This window comes from Bos mutus, chromosome 5 (assembly GCF_027580195.1).
Source record: "Bos mutus isolate GX-2022 chromosome 5, NWIPB_WYAK_1.1, whole genome shotgun sequence".
NCBI lineage: Eukaryota > Metazoa > Chordata > Mammalia > Artiodactyla > Bovidae > Bos > Bos mutus.
In genome coordinates, this window is record NC_091621.1 from 61193397 (window position 1) to 61217612 (window position 24216).

The window sequence follows — 24216 nt, forward strand, 5'->3', positions numbered from 1 at the left end:
TTTTCATATAGCAAGCATATATAAAAGTTTTTGTCAAATTTGCAAATGTGTTTATACATTTGCATATCTGGTAAGAATAAATTTGTGTAACTCTAGGAATTTAGTTTGCATTGATATTTTTAACTCTAAATGTTAAGGAGGTATTCTGAAAATTCAGTAGTCTCAGTTGTAATTCTAATAATGAAAAGGAGACTGGTTCATTCATTATTTTCAGGGAACAAGTCAAGATGTTTTATAATGGTTTTCTTCTGAAAAAATTTTGGGAAGTATGTTTTTAAATTCATAAACTGGACAACCATTGTTGCTTCATATAGAACTTACAGATTTTTCTAAACCACACAATTATCTTAGACAAAATGTCTTCTATCATTGAGAAAAATATTGCCTATTATGTTAACTTAAAATTATCTTTGAAAAATTGTATCAGATATTTTATATTCTGCATATATTTTTCATTCACAAAAATTAGACCACAGATTAACCTCTAGTGTAAGCACATTGCATATATTCACATATAGACATAGGGAAACTTCTTAACAGTAAAAAATCTGCCTGCAACATGGAGAGCCAGGTTTGATCCCTGGGTTGGGAAGATCCCCTGAAGAAGGGAATGACTACCCACTCCTGGATTCTTGGGGCTTCTGTTATAGCTCAGATGGTAAAGAATCTACCTGCAATGCAGGAGACCCAAATTCAATCCCTCGGTCAGGAAGATCCCCTGGAGAAGGGAATGGCAACCCACTCCAGTATTCTTGCCTGGAGATTTCCATGGATAGAGGAGCCTGGCAGGCTACAGTACATGGGGTTGCAGAGAGTCAGATGTGCTGCTGCTACTGCTGCTGCTGAGTTGCTTCAGTCGTGTCCGACTCTGTGCGACCCCATGGACAGCAGCCCACCAGGCTCCTCCATCCCTGGGATTCTCCAGGCAAGAATACCGGAGTGGGTTGCCATTTCCTCCTCCCAGTCAGACATGACTGAGTGACACACCCATATAAAATAAAGGGAAGACAAATAGATCATTAAAATGTCATTATTAAATTAAATAGTGCTTTTTAAATACACCATTTCACCATATTGTTTTAAATTTTAAATATTAAAAGTGAAAAACTTGTGAAATGTTAGATGTCAGGAATGTCTCATATTATCAAATTGTCAGGCCCTCAAGCCAGCCGATAGGAAGGTAAGGGTAAGGTCTAAACAACTCGGTTTCTGATGGCCAAGGGGATTTTGATGCTGAAAATCAGGTACAAAGCATAAACGGTTCACCTGCTACACCAGCTGAACCTTGTATCTGGAGAGCTGAGGCTATGCAGGACCATGTAGAATCAGCAGTATGACAGATCTCTGTCTTGTTTTGAGCCCATGAGCCAACGAGGCAGAGGTTTTGGCCACCCCTTGGCCCAAAAGCTCGGTACATCTAAGTCTGCAGGGGAGATTTAGTAGCTAAGCTTTGGCCACAAAAGTTAAGTTTAGTGATACAGAGCTAAGCAGACTAACGTACACAATGAGAGGAGTTTCTCTTTGTCATTTGGTTTAAGAAATGCTCTTACTATTTATATGCTGATATAAACCGGCTATTCACTTTCTTATTGTTTCTGATTATTTTTAAGAATTAATATGGACAAAATCTAATAAAGAATAATGTGAGAGAAACCCTAGACAGACTATGTGAAACAAATTTCTGAGCACACTGGTCAAATGTCAAAGTGTCCTGATAGTTCAGAGTGCTATGACCAGTGTTTGAATTAAGTCCACGCCATTGCCTAACCCAGGACTTAAACAGCAGTGCTGCTGGGGCTATTCAGCTCCTCCCTTAGTTTCTTTCTATTTGTTACCTTGGCGGAATAAGATCTATACATTTGCTTCCTACACAACTTAGTGTTTTAATTTTTCTAAGCTTCCTTTATTCAAATGCTACTGCTTCTCTTTATTTCTAGAGTATGGTGAATAAGTGACTATCCATCTAATCTGTATCCTTAGCTTGATATGCACACTGTCCTGAACATTCTCCATCTGTATTAATTTTTTTCCCACTGTGGAAGCAGAATTGTACATTCCATATTTTTGTACTTTCTGTTCTCTTTTTAATGGTCTTCCTGATGGTTCTTAGTAATTTGAGTAAACACGCCACAGGACTTAAAACCAATTCATTTTCCTGAGGGTGCTGTTTAGATCAGGTTATATATTTTTCAGATTGTAAATAGCATTAAAATTTTAAAGTTTCAAAACTGATTTTAATTTGATTATTCAAAAAATACCAATGTTCTAATCACTTGCTTCAAAAGATAAGGCAATGCAAAATGTGAGTTTGAATTGTGATCTAATTTAATTTCTTTCACCTTGAACATTCTATTGCTTTATTACTTACTTTCATGTCCTATTTGTTTAGTCAGATTTCAGTGTATATTTTTTTTTTCTTACAAAAGTTTATTCTTAAATGTACAATAGGTTCCAAGACAACACTTCATTCTAGCTATAGGTGGCAACAGATATTACGGCAGGGAATCCAGGTGTTTAAATAGAAATGGAACTAAGGGTCATCATTGCCTCAGGCACAAGGAACAGCTTACTTTTTGCCAGATTTCTTAATTCCACCGGTGGCCAGGGGGCCTTTCCCCGCGGCCTTTGCTTTTAGCTCCTCAAGTTTCTTCTGCTCCTCTTTCTGCTTCTGCTTGAATGCCTTATCTTCCTCGTCCATCTCCTTGGCTTCCTTCTTGGGCTGCTTCAGGGGCTTCTTCTTGCCACCTTCACGGCCCGACATGGTGCCTGCCGCCCCTTCCCCAGACCCTGCCACCGGAAGCGGTTCAGTGTATATTCGAGTGCACGCTGTGTGCTAGACGTTTACTTAGATTTTGGAAATACTGTGGTAAGCAATTCACAGTTTCTTTTTTCAGCATCTTATAATATAGTTAAAGAGACAGGTTGGTAGAATAATTACAATGTAATGTAAGTACAGGTTGAAATGAAAGTAAGTAAGACGATCATGTAATCCAAGTTGGGAGTAAGAGGTGGCTGGAGGATCAAAGAAGGCAAATAAAAGAAAACAAAGTCTAATTGTAGAATGAGTTGAAGTTTTCCAACTGAAAAAAGTCAAGCATGGAATTTTAAATAAGGAAATACTATATGTGTAAGTGAAAAATTAAAAAATAGAGTGGCTAGGGCAATGGAACCCCACTCCAGTACTCTTTCCTGGCAAATCCCATGGACGGAGAAGCCTGGTAGGCTGCAGTCCATGGGGTCGTGAAGAGTGGGACACGACTGAGCGACTTCACTTTAACTTTTCACTTTCATGCATTGGAGAAGGAAATGGCAACCCACTCCAGTGTTCTTGCCTGGAGAATCCCAGGGACGGGGGAGCCTGGTGGGCTGCCATCTATGGGGTCGCACAGAGTCAGACATGACTGAAGTGACTTAGCAGCAGCAGCAGCAGCGTATGAAATAAGCTGGAGGATGGTAGGTGGTGATGAGATAGAAGGTAAAAGATAACTCAGGGCAAGAGGAAGCAATTCCATGGAAAAACATTGAGCTCTGTACTAAAGAACATGAGGACCCGTGAAAGTCTTTAAATAGGAGAGTCACTTAATCAGCTCTGTCCTTTAGAAACAATTTTCTGGCTCTACTGAAGAGAGATTTAGAGAAAAGCTGAAGCAAGAAAGCCATTGAAAGAGGCTCTTACTGTCATCCCAAGGACAGATGATACAAATCATCATGGTGACTTTTTTTTTGGTCTTGTCCCAGTACATTATAAAACTAATTGAGGCACTATCTCAGGGGAAAGTCAACATTTTATTTTGTTAAAACATTAAATTTTTAGTTTGAGCCTATCAAGTGACAGTGAGAATGGAGGGGAATAAACTGATTCATGAGCTATTAAGGACTTGATGAACACAGGGATAGGTGGTTGGTTGGAGGGAGGAGAATAAAACTTCAGGCTGAATGAGAATGAAACATTCAGGCAGATTTTGAACTTTCTAATTTGGCAATTTAGTGAATAAAGGTACCATACATAGAGACAAGAATCCTACTGGGTGGAGCATTTCTGGAGAGGGGATTCTGAGTTCAGTTTTTCATACATTAAATTGAGGTATCAGAGGTGGGAATATATAAATGATTTTGGAATTTAAAGGTCAGATATTATTTGTAGTCACTGATTTGAACATGTAGAAGTTAGAATAGTTGAATAGAATAGAACATGTGAAATAGTTGACAAAATATTGGAGCTGATGAAATCTCTCCAAAAAATGTATTCTTTTTTTTTTTGAACTAATAACCAAAATTCATCTTTTTAAAATTTATTTTTAATTGGAGGAAAATTGCTTTACAATGATGTTTTGGTTTCTAGCATACAGCAATTCAAATCAGTCATAATAATATATTTATCCCCTCCATCTCGAGCCTCCCTCCCCTCCCCCTGACCCACTCCTCTAGGTCATCACAGAGTATCAGGCTGGGCTCCCTGTGTTATGTAGCCCAGCCCCTTCTCAAGAGTTGTCCGTTTTCCACATGGTAGTGTATATGTGTACTTCTTTCTCAAGTCCAATCGTCTCCTTCCCCTACTGTGTCCACAAGTATGTTCTCTACATCTATATCATCATTGCTTCCTTGCAGATAGGTTCATCAGTACTTAAAAAATGTATTCTTAAAGAGAAGATAAGAGAATTCAGAATAAAGCCCTGAGTAAGAAAAGTATTTAGAGGTCAGAGGAAAAGTAAAGGTAAGAGGAAGAAAAAAAGAAAAAACAGAGATGATTACAAGGAAAGAATACCAGAAAAATGTGCAGTTATGCATGTCAAGGTCACAAGAGGCTGGCGAAAAGGATTTTTAGCAGATTCATGATGTTGAGAGGGTACAGGATGGGGAACATGTGTATACCTGTGGCAGAGTCATGTTGATATATGGCAAAACCAATACAATATTGTAAAGTTAAAAAATAAAATTTAAAAATTAAAAAATAAATAAATAAAAGAACCTCTCTGGGAAAAAAAAAAAAAAGAGTTCAAAAACAGAGTGCCCCATTAAAAATTAGCAATAAGAGGATAAAGGGTGGTCTGCTATTTAGCTGCTAAATCTTGTCCAACTATTCTTCTCTTCTTGTCTAACCCCATAGACTGTAGCCGCTAGGCCCCGCTGTCCATAGGATTTCCCAAGCAAGAATACTAAAGTGGGTTGCCATGTCCTTTTCTAGGGGATCTTTCTGACCCAGGAATCAAATCTCTTTCTCCTGCATCGGTGGGTGGATTCTTTACTACTGAGACACCAGGGGAGCCCGAAAGGTGTTCTGCTGCTGCTGCTGCTGCTGCTAAGTCGCTGCATTCGTGTCCGACTCTGTGTGACCCCATAGACAGCAGCCCACCAGGCTCCACTGCCCCTTCAGGCAAGAACACTGGAGTGGGTTGCCATTTCCTTCTCCAATGCATGAAAGTGAAAAGTGAAAGTGAAGTCACTCAGTCGTGTCCAACTCTTCACAACCCCATGGACTGCAACCTACCAGGCTCCTCCATCTATAGGATTTTCCAGGCAAGAATACTGGAGTGGGTTGCCAATGCCTTCTCCGAAAAAGTGTTCTAGGTGAGAGTAATTATAGTGGAGTAACTCAAGTAGGATCTAGTTCATTTCCAAGGCAAACCATTCAATATCACAGTAATCCAGTCTATGCCCCGACCAGTAACGCTGAAGAAGCTGAAGTTGAATGGTTCTATGAAGACCTATAAGACCTTATAGAACTAACACACAAAAAAGATGTCCTTTGCATTATAGAGGACTGGAATGCAAAAGTAGGAAGTCAAGAAACACCTGGAGGAACAGGCAAATTTGGCTTTGGAGTACAGAATGAAGCAGGGCAAAGGCTAATAGAGTTTTGCCAAGAGAATGCACTGGTCATAGCAAACACCCTCTTCCAACAACACAAGAGAAGACTCTACACATGGACATCACCAGATGGTCAACACCAAAATCAGATTGATTATATTCTTTGCAGCCAAAGATAGAGAAGCTCTATACAGTCAGCAAAAACAAGACCGGGAGCTGACTGTGGCTCAGATCGTGAACTCCTTATTGCCAAATTCAGACCTAAATTGAGGAAAGTAGGGAAAACCACTAGACCATTCAGGTATGACCTAAATCTAATCCCTTATGATTATACAGTGGAAGTGAGAAATAGATTTTAAGGGACTAGATCTGACAGAGTGCCTGATGAACTATGGATGGAGGTTCCTGACATTGTACGGGAGACAGGGATCAAGACCATCCCCAAGAAAAAGAAATGCAAAAAGGCAATATGGGTGTCTGAGGAGGCCTTACAAATAGCTGTGAAAAGAACAGAACTGGAAAGCAAAGGAGAAAAGGAAAGATATAAGTATCTCAATGCAGAGTTCCAAAGAATAGCAAAGAGAGATAAGAAAGCCTTCCTCAGTGATCAGTGCAAAGAAATAGAGGAAAACAATAGACTGGGAAAGACTAGAGATCTTTTCAAGAAAATTCAAGATTTCATAATTCAAAATTCATAATTTCAAGAAAATTAGAGATACCAAAGGAACATTTCATGTAAAGATGGGCTCAATAAAGGACAGAAATGGTACAGACCTAACAGAAGCAGAAGATATTAAGAAGAGGTGGCAAGAATACTCAGAAGAACTGTACAAAAAAGATCTTTATGACCCAGATAATCACAATGGTGTGATCACTCACCTAGAGCCAGACGTCCTGTGATGTGAAGTCAAGTGGGCCCTCGAAAGCATCACTACGAACAAAGCTAGTGGAGGTTATGGCATTCCAGTTGAACTGTTTCAAATCCTAAAAGATGATGCTATGAAAATGCCACGCTCAGTATGCCAGCAAATTTGGCTGACAGTAAGTCAGCAGTTGCCACAGGACTAGAAAAGGTCAGTTTTCATTCCAATCCCAAAGAAAGGCAATGCCAAGGAATGCTCAAACTACCAAACAACTGCACTCATCTCACACGCTAGAAAGTAATGCTCAAAATTCTCCAAACCAGGCTTCAACAGTACCTGAACTGTGAACTTCCAGATGTTCAAGCTGGATTTAGAAAAGGCAGAGGAACCAGAGATCAAATTGCCAACATCTGCTGGATAATTGAAAAAGCAAGAGAGTTCCAGAAAAACAACTATTTCTGCTTTATTGACTATGCCAAAGTCTTTGACTGTGTGGATCACAATAAACTGTGGAAAATTCTGAAAGAGACGGGAATACCAGACCACCTGACCTGCCTCTTAAGAAGCCTATATGCAGGTCAGGAAGCAACAGTTAGAACTGGACATGGCCAGGTTTGGTGCATGATATAGGATGCTTGGGGCTGGTGCACTGGGATGACCCTGAGGGATGATTTCGGGAGGGAGGTGGGAAGGGGGTTCAGGATGGGGAACACATGTACACCCATGGCAGATTCATGTTAATGTGTGGCAAAACAAATAAAATATTGTAAAGTAAAAAAAGAAAAGAAGAACTGGACATGGAACAATAGCTGCTGCTGCTGCTGCTGCTGCTGCTACTAAGTTGCCTCAGTCGTGTCCAACTCTGTGCGACCCCATAGATGGCCTCCTACCAGGCTCCCCTGTCCCTGGGATTCTCCAGGCAAGAACACTGGAGTGGGTTGCCATTTCCTTCTCCAATGCATGAAAGTGAAAAGTGAAAGTGAAGTCACTCAGTCGTGTCCGACTCTTAGCGACCTCATGGACTGCAGCCTACCAGGCTCCTCCATCCAGGGGATTTAACAGGCAAGAGTACTGGAGTGGGGTGCCATTGCCTTCTCCGATGGAACAACAGATTGGTTCCAAATAGGAAAAGGAGTACGTCAAGGCTGTATATTGTCACCCTGCTTATTTAACTTATACGCAGAATACATCATGAGAAATGCTGGGCTGGAAGAAGCACAAGCTGGAATCAAGATTGCTGGGAGAAATATCAATAACCTCAGATATGCAGATGACACCACCCTTATGGCAGAAAGTGAAGAAGAACTAAAGAGACTCTTGATGAAAGTGAAAGAGGAGAGTGAAAAAGTTGGCTTAAAGCTCAACATTCAGAAAACGAAGATCATGGCATCTGGTCCCATCATTTCATGGCAAATAGATGGGGAAACAGTGGCTGACTTTATTTTGGGGGCTCCAGAGTCACTGCAGATGGTGATTGCAGCCATGAAATTAAAAGACGCTTACCCCTTGGATTGAAAGTTATGACCAATCTAGACAGCATATTAAAAAGCAGAGATATTACTTTGTCAACAAAAGTCCATCTAGTCAAGTCTATGGTTTTTCCAGTAGTCATGTATGAATGTGAGAGTTGGACTATAAAGAAAGCTGAGCACCAAAGTATCGATGCTTTTAAACTCTGGTGTTGGAGAAGACTCTTGAGAGTCCCTTGGACTGCTAGGGGATCCAACCAGTCCATTCTAAAGAAGATCAGTCCTGGGTGTTCTTTGGAAGGACTGATGTTGAAACTTAAACTCCAGTACTTTGGCCTTCTGATGCAAAGAGCTGACTCATTTGAAAAGACCCTGATGCTGGGAAAGATTGAGGGCAGGAGGAGAAGGGGAGGACTGGGGATGGCTGGATGGCATCACTGATTCAATGCACATGAGTTTGGTGAACTCCAGGAGTTGGTGATGGACAGAGGCCTGGCGTGCTGCAGTTCTTGAGGTCCAACGAGTTGGACACGACTGAGCAAGTGAACTGAATTGAACAATAGGAAGATAAGAATTGGATTCTGCTGTTAAGGAAATAATTGCAAAGAGTTTAATTATGAAGGAAGTGAAAAGAAATAATAGCCAACATTAGAGATGAGCTTGAGAAATTGTTTTAAGGAGAGAAAATTTGAGTGTGTTGAAGCCCATAGAAAGCTCATAGAGAGGGAAAAGAGTTTTTGAGACAAGAGAAATTAATAGGTCACTGGATGAAGCAGAATAAGATGGACTCCAGGGCATGCTATATAGAAAGAGCAATATCAGTTCAAATGTGAAATAAGGGTAGAAAAAATTATGGAAACTGATGCAAACATTTTTTTTTGGCGTGGGGTGGGGTGGGGCGGGGGGCTCTTATAAAGCTGAGATAGTTTCCATTGAATGGCTTCTATTTTCCCCACATTGTAAAAAAGAGCTAATTAGCTGACAGTGGTGGGGAGATGATGAGTTAAGATAGTTCAAGAACATAGAGAAGATATATTTAGCCTTTGTGGATTGCAGAAGAACTATGCAAACCATAGATGGATTAGTGGAAAGTGTTAGGGTCTGCTTGTTGTAGGTAGTGAATTTGTACTGGTTATAAATATGTAAAGCTGTGTTTGCTTTTGCTTCAACAGTGCTCTGTAGCTCAAGTATGGGACAGGGGAATGCCTGCAGTTATTTTGATTTCAGATTGTTGTTCTGACAGGCAATTACTGTGGAAGACCAATGAAGCAAGGTAATTGAAAGCATTAGCAAGAATATCATAAAGTCTAAGCTGAGTAAGAATTGCAGTGAATATAGGAAAGGATCTCAATAAGTTGAGAAACCAGTACAGTGAGGGTAAGGTGTTACAAGAGAGTAGGATGCTTGATTTAAGCACTATAAGACCAAAACATTCCCAGGTGCTGGTAAGATCCAGATTGTGGTCATGGAAATAGATGAAGTATAGAGGGCATGAAGTTCATTGGAACTGATGACATCAAGGAACTGAGAAGCCAGTTTGATGGATTATTTATGTGGACCCTGCAATCTTTTTTACCCATATTTACTCCCTTGATAATCCTAACCTATTTTACAGTTTAAGTGCCATCTAGACACTGATAATTGAATAATTTACAGCTCTAGACTGATCACTTCCCTGAACTTCAGACTTGTATAATCCAACTAAATATTTGACATACCTATTTTTATATCCAATAGAAATTTAAAGCATAATGGATTAAAAACTGGAGCTTCTGGTCTTCTCTGTCAGTTTCCACAAATCTGCATTTTACCCCTAAAAATAAATGTCTATTTCATACCACTATTTCCAAAAGTCAAAACCTTAGAGTCATCCTGTAGGTTTTGTCTTCATAATTTATTCATAATTTAACCAATTTTCACCACCCCTACAAAATTACTGCCCTGGTATGAATCACCATACTTTCTCATATATCCTTTCTCAGCGAACGAAGCAAGATAAATTTCTTAGAATATGTCAACTCGTGTTACATCAGGGCTTAAATCATTGTTGGCTTCCCATCAGAATAAAATTCCCAAAGCCCGTGGGGTAGTTTCTAAGACCCTTCATGACTTCTCTCCTTACAAAGTCTCTAGGAACTCAAGTCGTAGCTTCCTTTCCATAGTTCATTCCACTCTGATGGCACCAACGAGTTTCTAGCCCTTTACAAGGGCATGCTGTTGCCATTATTCCTTCTGCTTACCGTGATGTTTCCACAGATACCTGCTAGGCCTACTCCCTCACTTTCTTTAGGTCTCTGTTCAAAAGCTACTTTATCAGAGAGATCATCTAATATTCTTTTCTCTGCTCCTATGTGCTTATTGTTTGTTTTCTTGCTGGGAGAAATATCAATAACCTCAGATACGCAGATGACACCACCCTTATGGCAGAAAGTGAAGAGGAACTAAAGGGCCTCTTGATGAGGGTGAAAGAGGAGAGTGAAAAAGTTGGCTTAAAGCTCAACATTCAGAAAACGAAGATCATGGCATCTGGTCCCATCACTTCATGGGAAATAGATGGGGAAACAGTGGAAACAGTGTCAGACTTTATTTTTGGGGGCTCCAAAATCACTGAAGATGGTGACTGCAGCCATGAAATTAAAAGATGCTTACTCCTTGGAAGGAAAGTTATGACCAACCTAGATGTCATATTGAAAAGCAGAGACATTACTTTGCCAACAAAGGTCCATCTAGTCAAGGCTATGGTTTTTCTTGTGGTCATGTATGGATGCGAGAGTTGGACTGTGAAGAAAGCTGAGCGCCGAAGAATTGATGCTTTTGAACTGTGGTGTTGGAGAAGACTCTTGAGAGTCCCTTGGACTGCAAGGAGATCCAACCAGTCCATTCTAAAGGAGATCAGTCCTGGGTGTTCTTTGGAAGGAATGATGCTAAAGCTGAAACTCCAGTACTTTGGCCACCTCATGCGAAGAGTTGACTCATTGGAAAAGACTCTGATGCTGGGAAGGATTGGGGGCAGGAGGAGAAGGGGACGACAGAGGATGAGATGGCTGGATGGCATCACCGACTCGATGGACGTGAGTCTCAGTGAACTCTGGGGGTTGGTGATGGACAGGGAGGCCTGGCGTGCTGTGATTCATGGGGTTGCAAAGAGTCGGACACGACCAAGCAACTGAACTGAGTTGAACTGAACTGAATTATAATAAAAGCTCCGTGTAGTTAGAGACTGTCTCATTTGTTCACTATTATATTGCAAAGATCTGGAAGAATACCGGTCATATGACTGCATCAATGTATATTTGCTGAATGAATAAGAACACAACTCAGACACATGATATATATGATCATATTTGTGTGCTTAATGTAATAACTCTAGCAGAATACTGCATGGTGAAAGGGATTGAGCCTGTTATAATAATTCTGGAATCAGATTACATGAGTGTACTTCACAATATGTTAGTGGTAGCAGGAATTAAAATAGTAGAGAATAAAAACCTTACAAAGGCAGTATTAGTAGAATCTTCCAGTGGGAAAAGATTAAGGACTCAAGGGTAACTTCAAATATTGACCATTGGGAAACACAATGGCAATGCCAAAGCATAAGGATATATTTGGATACTGAATATCTTATTTGTCTCATTTAATATCACTAAATATAATCCCTTTGAAAGCAGAAAATTCTGTCTGGTTTATAACTATACACTTCAGTGAACAAATGAATGAAGAAGAATCTAGTAGGTCTTCAGACAGAATTAATGTGAATCAGGTACTGAAAATTTTCAATAAATAAGAGAGTAAAAGAAAGAAATGGAACTTTCATTGGTGGTTTAAAGTTATACTTAGGGCCTCAGAGCATAGTGTCATTGGTGGTAAGTATCTCCACATTGTATGGAGTAGTGCTAGACATACTCAGCACGCGTGCGTGCTCAGTCACTAAGTCGTGACCCCATAGACTGTAGCCCACCAGGCTCCTCTGTCCATAGGATTTCCCAGGCAAGAATGCTGGAGTAGGTTGCCATTTCTTTCTCCACATCTTCCTGACCCAAGGATGTAACCTGGGCCTCCTGCACTGTAGGCAGTTTCTTTACCATTGAGCCACCAAGGAAGACCATACTCACCATAGACTTGTTAATTAATAATTACAGTAGTGTCAGTACTGCCACTGTGAATCACCACCTTTAGCCTCTCTAAGTGGTGACCAGACAGGACTTATTAGCAGAATTTCAGCTGGTAAGAATTGGTGCAGAGTTTTAACTCTCATGATAAAGAGAAGGGTGTGCTTCTCCTAAGCCAAATGAGAATGGACCCAGAGCAATGACTCGTGGAAGAAAGCAGTGCTATCTCTCTTTGGATATTTATTCAGCAGCTACATCAGCAGGCAATTCCGTGGGATATAAGGCAAGGGGGAAAAAAATTAATGTGTATCCCTTAGAGTTTGGAGATACACATAACAACTGAATCAGATGTTTGCTTCCTCTATGCAAATATGGATAAGGGATAGGAAAGGAAGAAGTCAATAACTTCATTTTAACTATTTAATTTATTAATATTTTAGCTAGTCAGAATAGGTACTTAAACTATTAGTGTCATAAATATGTAGCAACAATAATGAAAGCTCATATACAGGGATTTTATCATGAGAGAAATGTAATGCTCAGTGTAAATAATACCAGAAGATTTACATGTTAGGTATTTTCCTGTTTATTAATGCTTTATTGATTAGACCAATTTAAATATATGTATTTCAACACTAATTAATTAGAGGGTACCTTTGAACATGGTTCCCTGTATTCAAAGATTTGAATCATCTTAAATATGAAAGGGAGCAAAAAAGATATGAATTATAGACTAACATCCAAAGGTTGCATTAGAATAACACTGAATGTGGAGGCATTTTTTTTTTTGAGATCTCTCAGGATATTGCTTCACTGGTGTTTTAATAGGATAAGAGACATTTTAGAAATGGTTTTTCTATTACAGGTGAAATTATATGAGAAGCTGAGAGTAATAAAACAATTTATTAGAAATAAGGGTCATGTAACTTACTATTAATTTCTTATCAATCTATAAAAATAAAGATATAGTACTTGAAATTTAGGCAAAAGGGAGCAATGTGATATATGAGGCAAAAGCAACATGTTAATGAAAAAGGACATAGTAAAATAAATTAGGAACTTGCATTATTGCAAAATATATTATTTTTGTTAATAATAAAACATTGAACTATATATTAATATATACTCAGTTTTCTGATCATATAAAGCTTAATATGAATCATTTTCATTTACTTATCTTTGTTCCTTAAAAGCTATATAATAATTCTGTCAAAAATAGTAATATACTTTCAATTATAGATATTGTACATGTATTATGTTATTTCCCTAGTTGCTTTTCTCTTTCTCTTTATTTTTATTATACAGGAATTTATTTATATATGTATATTTATATATATATACACACATTTAACTGTGTATATACATACATATTTATATATATATACATTTTAATATATATTTCACCCTACAAAAAATGGGATCTTTTTTAGTTTCTTGACTAAACAAGGGGCTGGTTTCTAATTAGACTGTTCTTATCCCACATAATAAAGTGGAACTATTTTTATTCTTGATCAAAGATGCTTATAATTTAGGATGTTTATCTGAAAAGACAGATGGATGAATACAGCTTTATGCATGTAACTGCTCATTAAAATGTGAAACATATAAAATAAAAATAAAGTTTTATTTAGGAAACATATTTGTAATGCCTATTATGTGTGCAATACTATTCTCAGCACTTGAGAAGAAATGAAAGATACTAATTAAGCTCTATAGATTTTTGTACTTTAACTGGTTAGCAGTTGTTTCTTTTTAAAACATGATTGATAAGTGTAAAAATGGTACATAGATAAATAATTGCTTTTCTTTTAAATGGAAAGAACCATGGTAAGTGTGTTTGGGGGATTTTATTTTTACTTTTTGTAAGACTTATTTTGAGAGGTGAATGTTGAACCAAATCTTGAAGATCTAATTTGCATTTAATTAAAACCTTTATTTTGGATGGAAGGAATTAAGGGTCTGTCTTTCTCTTGTATCCAAAAATAGTTCAATTCTGTAGACTTCGGCAACTCATAAAACTGACTATATACAGTATATCAGTTTAAATGTAATTACTTAAGCTTAGAATATAAGATTTAAGGGGTCTGGGGTATTTTTTAACTGTTTTTATTTTTTAGGAAACCCCAGACACCCTCCATGTGCCTGTGCAGCTTAATGGGGCTAAACACCTGTTCGGCCTCAATGAGATTAGGCTTCAGGCCAAGGGTTGTTTGGCTCTTCTCTAATAGAAGAGTCATAACTGCAAACAGTGAAAGTGAAAGTCACTAGGTTGTGTCTGACTCTTTGTGACCTCATGGACTGTAGTCCATGGAATTCTCCAGGCCAGAATACTGAGAGGGTAGCCTTTCCCTTCTCCAGGGGTCTTTCCAACCCAGGAATCAAATTGGGGTCTCCTGCATTACAGGTGGATTCTTTACCAACTGAGCTATCAGGGAAGCCCATGACTGCACACAGCTGGCTTTCTTAAAAGGAGGTCTGGTGGGCCATTTCATATAACCTGAGACAATAGGATTTGCACAGATTTAGGGCTGCTGCTGCTGCTCTCCCAGGGATCCCAATGAGGTGATACTCCACCTCCTCTGGGAAAATGAGAAATGAGCTCATTTTCTGAGGATTTTCCCTTTTCTACCATTCAGTTCAGTTCAGTACAGTCACTCAGTCGTGTCCAACTCTTTGCGACCCCATGAATCGCAGCACGCCAGGCCTCCCTGTCCATCTCCAACTCCCAGAGTTTACTGAAACTCATGTCCATTGAGTCGGTGATGCCATCCAGCCATCTCATCCTCTGTCGTCCCCCTCTCCTCCTGTCCCCAATCCCTCCCAGCATCAGAGTCTTTTCCAATGAGTCAACTCTTCACATTAGGTGGGCAAAGTATTGGAGTTTCAGCTTTAGCATCAGTCCTTCCAATGAACACCCAGGACTGGTCTCCTTTAGAATGGACTGGTTGGATCTCCTTGCAGTCCAAGGGACTCTCAAGAGTCTTCTCCAACACCACAGTTCAAAAGCATCAATTCTTCGGCGCTCAGCTTTCTTCACAGTCCAACTCTCACATCCATACATGACCACGGGAAAACCATAGCCTTGACTAGATGGACCTTTGTTGGCAAAGTAATGTCTCTGCTTTTGAATATGGTGTCTAGGTTGGTCATAACTTTCCTTCCAAGGAGTAAGCATCTTTTAATTTCATGGCTGCAGTCACCACCTGCAGTGATTTTGGAGCCCAAAAAAATTAAGTCTACCACTGTTTCCCCATCTATTTCCCATGAAGTGATGGGACCAGATGCCATGATCTTCGTTTTCTGAATGTTGAGCTTTAAGCCAACTTTTTCACTTTCCTCTTTCACTTTCATCAAGAAGCTCTTTAGTTCCTCTTCACTTTCTGTCATAAGGGTGGTGTCATCTGCATATCTGAGGTTATTGATATTTATCCCAGCAATCTTGATTCCAGCTTGTGCTTCTTCCAGCCCAGCTTTTCTCATGATGTACTCTGTACATAAGTTAAATAATCAGGGTGACAATATTTCTACCATTAGTATTCATCAAAACTTAGCGGGGTTAGAAACTGCAAACTCGTGGCTCCCCTTTTTCCTTATTGGGCTTCCAGAGGAGGCAGCATAAAGCTTCCTTGTCTTCTGGTCCTGTGTAGGAACTTGTGCCTCTATGTGAAAGAATACTCATCTGGAAGGAAAGCAACTTACTCTAGCTACTTCCCAGTAAAGATTATCTTTTTCAAATGAACACTCACGGAAACATGAATAAGCAAAATGTAAATGCTGAAATTACATGCATATGCTTATTTTTCACTTAACATTAGTTGCAACCACCAAAGGCACTTTAAAAAGGAATCTGATTATATGTTCATAATAAAGTTAATATTATACAGAATTCTTACTTTTCAAATAAAATCTGTGTTGTGTTAAGAACACCACATAATAGGAATCTGCCTCAGAGATGTATGATAGGCTATTAAATTGTTTTTGTAAAGATATATGAAGTTATTGGTATATAATTATAAAGTTATAAGTATTATGGGGGGGAAATGGACTTCCCTGATAGCTCAGCTGGTAAAGAATCCTCCTGCAATGCAGGAGACCCCAGTTTGATTCCTGGGTCAGGAAGGTCCACTGGAGAAGGGATAGGTTACCCACTCCACTATTTCTGGGCTTCCCTTGTGGCTCACCTGGTAAAGAATCTGCCCACAATTTGGGAGACCTGGGTTCCATCCCTGGGTTGGGAAGATCCCCTGGGGAAGGGAAAGGCTACCCACTCCAGTATTCTGGCCTGAAGAATTTCATGGACTTTATAGTCCTTGGATTCACAAGGAGTTGGACACAACTAAGCAACTTTCACTTTCACTTCATAGGAAAAATAGAAGAGTTATAATATTAAAAATTTAATATTTGTCCAAAAACATTCATCAAGCTTCCCTGAAATTTGCAAAATTATCTGTTGTCTACATAATACATTCTCCAGATATTCTTTTGTTTTACTCATAGGAATATTTTATATTCTTATTGGAGTATGGTGGAAAGTTTTGTGGTAATGCTAATTTTTCTTCTGTTTTTCCTTTTCTTCATCATAGATTAAAATGAGTAATCCACAACTGACTATTTTTTCTTCTAGGAACAACACTTTTTGCAAAAAAAAAAAAAAGAGAATTTAAAATCTTAGTATTCATATCTAGAAACACTAAGTTTCATTAAATTCGTATGACCATTCTCTAAAAGCCCAGATAATTCATTAAAGTTTGACATTGCAAACAAGATCATTATTCTAACTTTTAAGTAAATGTATGTAAGTAATTACATTAAATATAAGTGAAAAATAGTCAATGTGAAATAAAGATTGTCAGAAAAAAGTTTTTAAAGTATATGTAGTTTGTAAAAGAATTCTAAAATATAGAAATGAAGGTTGAAACCAAAATGATAGAAAAGGCATACCATAGAAAATGAGGTGACAAAATAAAGCAGGTATAACTACATGAATACCAGAAAGTGTAGTCTTTTATAAAGAAATACTAAATATAAAAAGAGAAACTTAAATATAAAAAAATGGTATACCAGGAAGATAGAAATTTTAAATGTTTATGTACATGATAACAAACACTTAAAATATATAGAAAACAAAAATTAGCAGAAATAAAAGGAGAATAAAAATGTCCTCTGTCATGGTGGAACATTTCAATAATTCTTTCAATACCTGACTGAACAAGAAGATAAAAACTGTAAAGATAATGATAATTTGATCAATGTGATAAACTTTTCCTCAGTAATGTATAAAGAATTTTGCATTTTATTTCCCCAAACTGAACAAATATGGGTCCTACAGAAAGTTCAAAAAATTTTGAAGACATGAAATCATACAAAGTATGTTCTTTTATACTATCAGAATTACACTAGAAATATAAAAATGAAGTTAAAAGTGATAAATAGGAAGTACATAAGTTTTTGGAAAGTATGCTTTATATTTTTAATTAACTCATGGTCAGAAAATTCAAAGTAAAAATAAGAAAAAAAATGTTGAATTCAGTGATATTGGACTACTACATACTGAAAAATCTTAGGATGAAGTTAGTGTCACCCCAGTCCAGTACTCTTGCCTGGAAAATCCCATGGATGGAGGAGCCTGGTAGGCTGCAGTCCATGGGGTCGCTAAGAGTCAGACACGACTGAGCGACTTCACTTTCACTTTTCACTTTCGTGCATTGGAGAAGGAAATGGCAACCCACTCCAGTGTTCTTGCCTGGAGAATCCCAGGGACGGGGGAGCCGGGTGGGCTGCCGTCTATGGGGTCGCACAGAGTCGGACATGACTGAAGTGACTTAGCAGCAGCAGTGCCACTTAAAGACATATTTATATCATTAATATAGATTAGAAAAGATTAAGGCCCCAAATCAATGATCCAAGCATTATATCAAGAAACTAGAAGTAAAACAGCAAGTAAAACCTAGGGTATAGAGAAAGAAGGCAAAAATGAAGCTGCTGCTACTGCTGCTGCTGCTAAGTCGCTTCAGTCGTGTCCGACTCTGTGCGACCCTATAGACGGCAGCCCACCAGGCTCCCCCATCCCTGGGATTCTCCAGCCAAGAACACTGGAGTGGGTTGCCATTTCCTTCTCCAATGCAGGAAAGTGAAAAGTGAAAGTGAAGTCGCTCAGTCGTGTCCGACTCTTAGCGACCCCATGGACTGCAGCCCACCAGGCTCCTCTGTCCAAGGGATTTTCCAGGCAAGAGTACTGGACTGGGGTAAAAATGAATCTAGCAACAAAAATTAATAAAGTAGAAATATTTAATATAGAGTATAAGCAAAGCAAAACATTTTTTTTAAAGAATTAACTGATTATTCCCTGGCGGGTTAGTAAAGTTTAAAACAATAGAAGTTTGAACACAGTTTATGTGGGTGCATTTAAAACTGTAGATGAAATGAGAAAATTCCTAAGCAAGCACATCTTAACAATGTTGACCCCCAAAATAAAAAAGTACAAATACTTTGTATGAAAGTAATGGAATCTTCAATTAAAAAAAAATCTCACAAAGAGAAATCCAGGACAAGATGGCTTCACCTGTGAATTATGTAACCATTTAAGAAAGGAATTGTACTATTAAAGTTCTAAGAGAAGAAGCACTTCTCAAGTTGTTTTATGAGGTATATCAGTTTCCTATTGCTGTATAACGGATTAATACAATCTAATAGAATTAAAGGAGCTTCCCTGGTGGCTCAGTGGTAAAGAATCCACCTGGCAATGCAGGAGGTGTGGGTTTTATCCCTGTTGTCAGGAAGATCCCCTGGAGAAGAAAGGGCAGCCCCCTCCAGAGTTCTGGCCTGTAGAATTCTATGGACAGAGGAGCCTGGCAAGCTACAGTCCATGGGGTAGCAAAAGAGCTGGACACGACTTAGCAACTAAACACACACAATAGACTCAAAACAACACACATCTTATCTCAGTTTGTGGGTCAGGAGTCTGAGAATAGCTTAGGGGACTCCTCTGTTGAGGGTTCTAACTGGTTGCAATCAAGTTGTGGGCTAAGTGATATTATTATATGTACATGTATGTATATGTGCATACACATATATAGACATGCATTTATATACGTATTTTATTTAATTAGACGCAAACTGTAGGCCCTGTAATGCTCAACAGTGGCCCTCATATTCATCCCTTTTGTCAACCCCCTGCAGTTGCTCAAAAAGAGGGTTTTATGGAAGGAATGAACATGGAAGCCAGCTTTGGATCTGTCTGTGATACAAGGCCAAAAAAACTTGAAGCAAAACATGATATATTAACTTAAAATTTTGGCTAGTTAAATGAAGCAATGCATAAGGTATGACATCATGGTATATCAGGAAGACAAATTTTAAATATTTATGTACACATTTATGTATACATGTTACTCTATGTCTTCTCTTATATTTATACATTTAGTGTGTGTGTGTATATATATATGTATGTCCATATATACGTATGTATTTCATATGATACATTTAAATATAGTATTGAAATTATAGTTGTTTGGCTGGTGTTGTGAAGGAAACAACAGAATGGAAGACAAGACAAGGATGTTTTCTCTGAGGAAGTGACTTCAATAAAGAAGAGTAGTAGATGAATATTTGGGCAGATGTAATAACCTGAGGAGTGTAGTGGGTTAAATAATGTCCCCTTCTAATTCATGTTTACGCAACATCTTGGAATGTGACCTTATTTGGAAGTATAGTCTTTATAGATAGAGCTTAGAATTTTGAGATGAAAACATCCTGGATATAAAGTGGGCTCTAAATCCAGTCGTTAGTGTCCGTATGAGAAGAGGAGAGCACATAGAAAGACACAAGGAAAATGCCTTGTAAAAATGGGGACAGGGTTTGGAATTTGGCACCTATAAATCAAAGACTGCTAAGGATTGCTGACAATCACCAGCAACTAGGAGAGAGTCTAGTTAGAATAGATTCTCCTTCAGACTTTCCAGAAAGAACCAAAGCTGCCCAGTAATTTGATTTCAGCCTTCCGGCACCCAGAACTATGCATTTCTGTCATTTGAAGCTACCAAGCTTTTGGTCATTTATTATAGCACCCTTGGGAACCTAAGACAGGGATCAAGAGTGACAAAAGCTTAGTAAGTTAACAACAAAGTGCATTTGCTTGGAGTTGTTGCATTTGATTGGAAGAAGAGGCAATAGCATGGTCACGTTGGGTCTTACAGGAGTTTATTTCAAGTGCTATAGGAAGTCGCTGTTGGTCAGTCACTCAGTCATATCCTACTCTTTGTGACCCAGTGCACTGCAGCATGCCAGGCTTCCCCGTCCTTTATCTTCTCCTGGAGTTTGCTCAAACTCAGGTCCATTGAGTCGGTGATGCCATCCAACCATCTCATCCTCTGTCATTCCCTTCTCCTCTTACCTTCAGTCTTTGCCAGCATCAGGCTTCTTTTCCAATGAGTTAGCTCTTCACATCCGGTGACCAAAGTATTGGAGCTTCAGCTTCAGCATCAGTCCTTCCAATGAATATTCAGGACTGGTTTCCTTTAGGATTGACCAAAGGTCAAGGTGCAGCCCAATGGACTCTCAAGAGTCTTCTCCAACACCACAGTTCAAAAGCATTAGTTCTTTGGCACTCAGTCTTCTTTATGGTCCAACTCTCAGAGAGAAAATTACTTAAAACTTATGTGCTAAAATAACATGGTGGATGCTTTTTAAAATTGAGTAGAACAGGATAAGAATTAAAGCAAGAAGAACCTAGTAAGGGGATAGGATACCATGGAAGTCCAGGTTAGAGATGGTGGGAGTTTGGTGTGGAGTCATGGCAACCGAGAAGTAAAGCAGGCTGAGATATATTTTGAAGTTAGAACTGATGACTTACTGATGGATTGTAAGTACATGTTGAGTAAAAATTAGAAATGTCTTCCTAAGATTTGAGCTGAGCTAATGGATACATGTTCATGAAATTTACCAAAACAGAGAGCATGAGGGAGATAAATTGGGGAGGAGTGAGAAAGAAGGATGATTTTTAGCTTGACATAGGTGAGTTTTTTTTTTTTTTTTGTATGGATTGAGATTTAAATTTCAGGGACTCCAGTATGTAAATAATATTGAAAGGCATGTGAATAGCTAAGGTCATTTAGGGAGAAAGTGTAGAGAGAGTTTTGTCCAAAAACTTTTTGTCAAAAGTTTTGTCCAAAAAAGAGTTTTGTCCAAAACACAAAAGTGTAGAAAGTTTTATCCAAGCCAAAACTGAAGAAAATTAGAGGAAAATATGCAATTTGTGTGTGTATGTGTTAGTTGCTCAGTCGTGTCCAACTCTCTGGGACCCAATGGACTGTAACCCACCAGGCTCTTCTCTCCATGGGATTCTCCAGGCAAGAATACTGGAATGGGTAGCCATTCCCTTCTCCAGGGGATCTTCCTGACCCAGGGATGGAATCCAGGTCTCCTGCACTGCAAGCCAGTTCTTTACCCTCTAAGTCACCATGAAAACCCCAAAATATGCAATACAGGACCTTAAATAAGAAGCTTCCTGCTGGAAAATTTATGAATGTTTGTGAATGTTATAGAAATAGAGGTAAGTAGGGAACTAAGTTCTACCCACTGCTATAGTGACTATAGCAGATTTATTTGTGTATAAATAAGGGATTCATGAGTCAAATGATTCAACGTTTAGGACTGTTTGCCTATCATCTCAAGAATTTTCCTCAGTAACACAGTCAGAGTAGTCTCTGCCACTTCTGTGTTTTTAGTCCTTATGCTACTTTTTACTATTTAAGATGGGATAAGGATTTCTGAAACAAACTGCCAATGACATTTTTGTAAATCCACAAATCTAATTCACATTGCTTTTGATAGCTTCTATGAGCAATAAATTTCAGTAGTATCCTATTCTTAATTTCATAACCAGTTCAAATAGTAAACTTTAAAATGTTTACATATGAAATCCAAATGAAAAAAAGGTGGGTATAAACCTATACCCAATCCAAACTTTGGATCATCTATATGGTAGAACTGGTCTTTTACAGTCAATTTTTATGTTTATATACTGTAGAACTAGAATTGACCTCACAGACTGTATGACTGTATACCTTTACTTTACAAGTAAGGGTGTCAGGATTCAGAAAGACAACCTTTCCATGGGGGTCATGTCTTGTTAGTGGCAGAAGTGGAACTAAGATCACTGGTTTTCTTTTGTCTGATCAAAACTGTAACTGGAAACTCTTCTTTGAAATTAATCTCAAGGGGGTGCTTCCTTTAAAATGCCGTATTAGATTTTAGTTTCATTGAGGGAAGCTAAATATTCTCTCTTTTGGAGAGGGAATATTTATTAAATACCGTGATTATATAAGATAGAAATAAAGTCTTAAGAAATGACCCTAGGGTTTAATCCCAAATTTTATCACTTTAATAAGTGTTTGGATTTTAGACCAGCTACTTATTCTCACAGAGCATCGGTTTTCTCATCTGTAAAATTAAACCCACATTTCACTGTTATGTGAGGATTTTTCATGTTCCTTTAGTAACTAATTAAGATTCTGAGCCTCTTGTAGCCTTCAATAGCACTATTAAAGTAACACAATTTTGAATCATCACCTTGGAAGCTGGCCTTGAGAGGAAGAATCAAGTAGAGGTTACTGGATAAACTCTGGCTTGTACTGATGAGTGATGTGAACAAATAATATACAATTTTGAATATTATTTTGAGCCTCAGAAAGGTGAAATATAACAATATTCTGAGAGGCTTGAGGGAACTAAGTTGCACTGAAGAAATAGCAAATTCACTCTTCTTAGCTCATATTCAAGATGGATGGATAAAAATAATCACTGTCATTATTCAACTTCTTCTTTATTTCTTTCCTTCTTTCTCACTTTTTCTATTTTTTTCTCCTGATCTCTTTGCTTTCCTCCCTTCTTCCCCGATAGCTGAAGTCTAGTTAATAAAATATGCTTACTGTATGACTTCTTTGTACTTAATAATGGAGATTTTCTAGACAGTTTCCATGTTGTACTCCAGCTTCCTTCTATTTCCAGAGAAGAACTTGTTGCATACAAACTTATATTCTTACTGTGTTTTCCTGCCATGTTTTTGCTTATGAATAGAATGCATTTTGCCATTCAGATCTTAACTCTTAAAACCTCTAAACTTTCAATAACTGAATTGCTACCACAACTTGATTGCTCATTTGATCATTTACAATATGCTGTGAAGCCTGCATTATGTCTCTGAGCACTATGCAAATACAGAAAAACTGCTTCCCATTGGAATTTTTAAATAAAGAGCACCACCTTGTGGGAATATATGCTTATATGTACTGGAAGACAGGAATATTAATAATAGTTCATTTAAAAAACAGTGCTTGTAATTTGTACTATACTAAGTTATTAACATAGAAATAAAACCTCATGCTTTTTCCTAAGGAAAATTTAAAAATGGAAAGATAAAATTAGAAAAATTTTATTTTAACCATATAAAATAATTTTATTGTACATCAACTTTTTCTGTTTAGTGAATCAATGAAAATCATCTGTAAAATTATATACTAATGATTCCTTTTATATGAACATTATTTTAGAACTAATATTTAGCATAAGATAATAAATTATAAAAAACTATTAAGACCTGATCCAAAAAAAAGCCTTACTTTAAAAATAAGGAAACCAAAATTGAGGGAGTGAATTTATTGTGTTCACCAAGTTACATATAACCAATGGAGGGCTAAATATGGCCATGAAAACATCAGTCCTGTCTGCCTGACTCTTTTTTTGATCAATTGTCAGATATTAGAATATAGTAATAGTTCATTGACCAGCACTAGGGAATCCTTCATTGACCTTTACTGGGAACTAGATTATTTAACAAAAATGAATTTTGTTATCTTAATAATAAAGCAATGCTCACATATACTATTGTGTACTTGAAGATAATACTTACTTTTCTAGCGTCTTTCTAGATTCTGGTGCATTATCCCAGTTTTTCTAAGAACAAGTAGT

General features: G+C 38.0%; 2 protein-coding genes across 6 annotated transcripts in view; one reads left to right on the top strand and one right to left on the bottom strand.

Annotated features, from left to right (window-relative positions):
- The window catches only part of PPFIA2 (PTPRF interacting protein alpha 2), a 503973-nt gene that overhangs the window by 103379 nt on the left and 376378 nt on the right, over positions 1–24216 (top strand). The window lies entirely within an intron of this gene.
- LOC138987839 (translation machinery-associated protein 7) lies at positions 2407–2797 on the bottom strand. Its single transcript, XM_070370010.1, has one exon. The coding sequence runs from the start codon at positions 2759–2761 to the stop codon at positions 2567–2569; it is 195 nt and encodes a 64-aa protein (XP_070226111.1). The 5' UTR covers positions 2762–2797; the 3' UTR covers positions 2407–2566.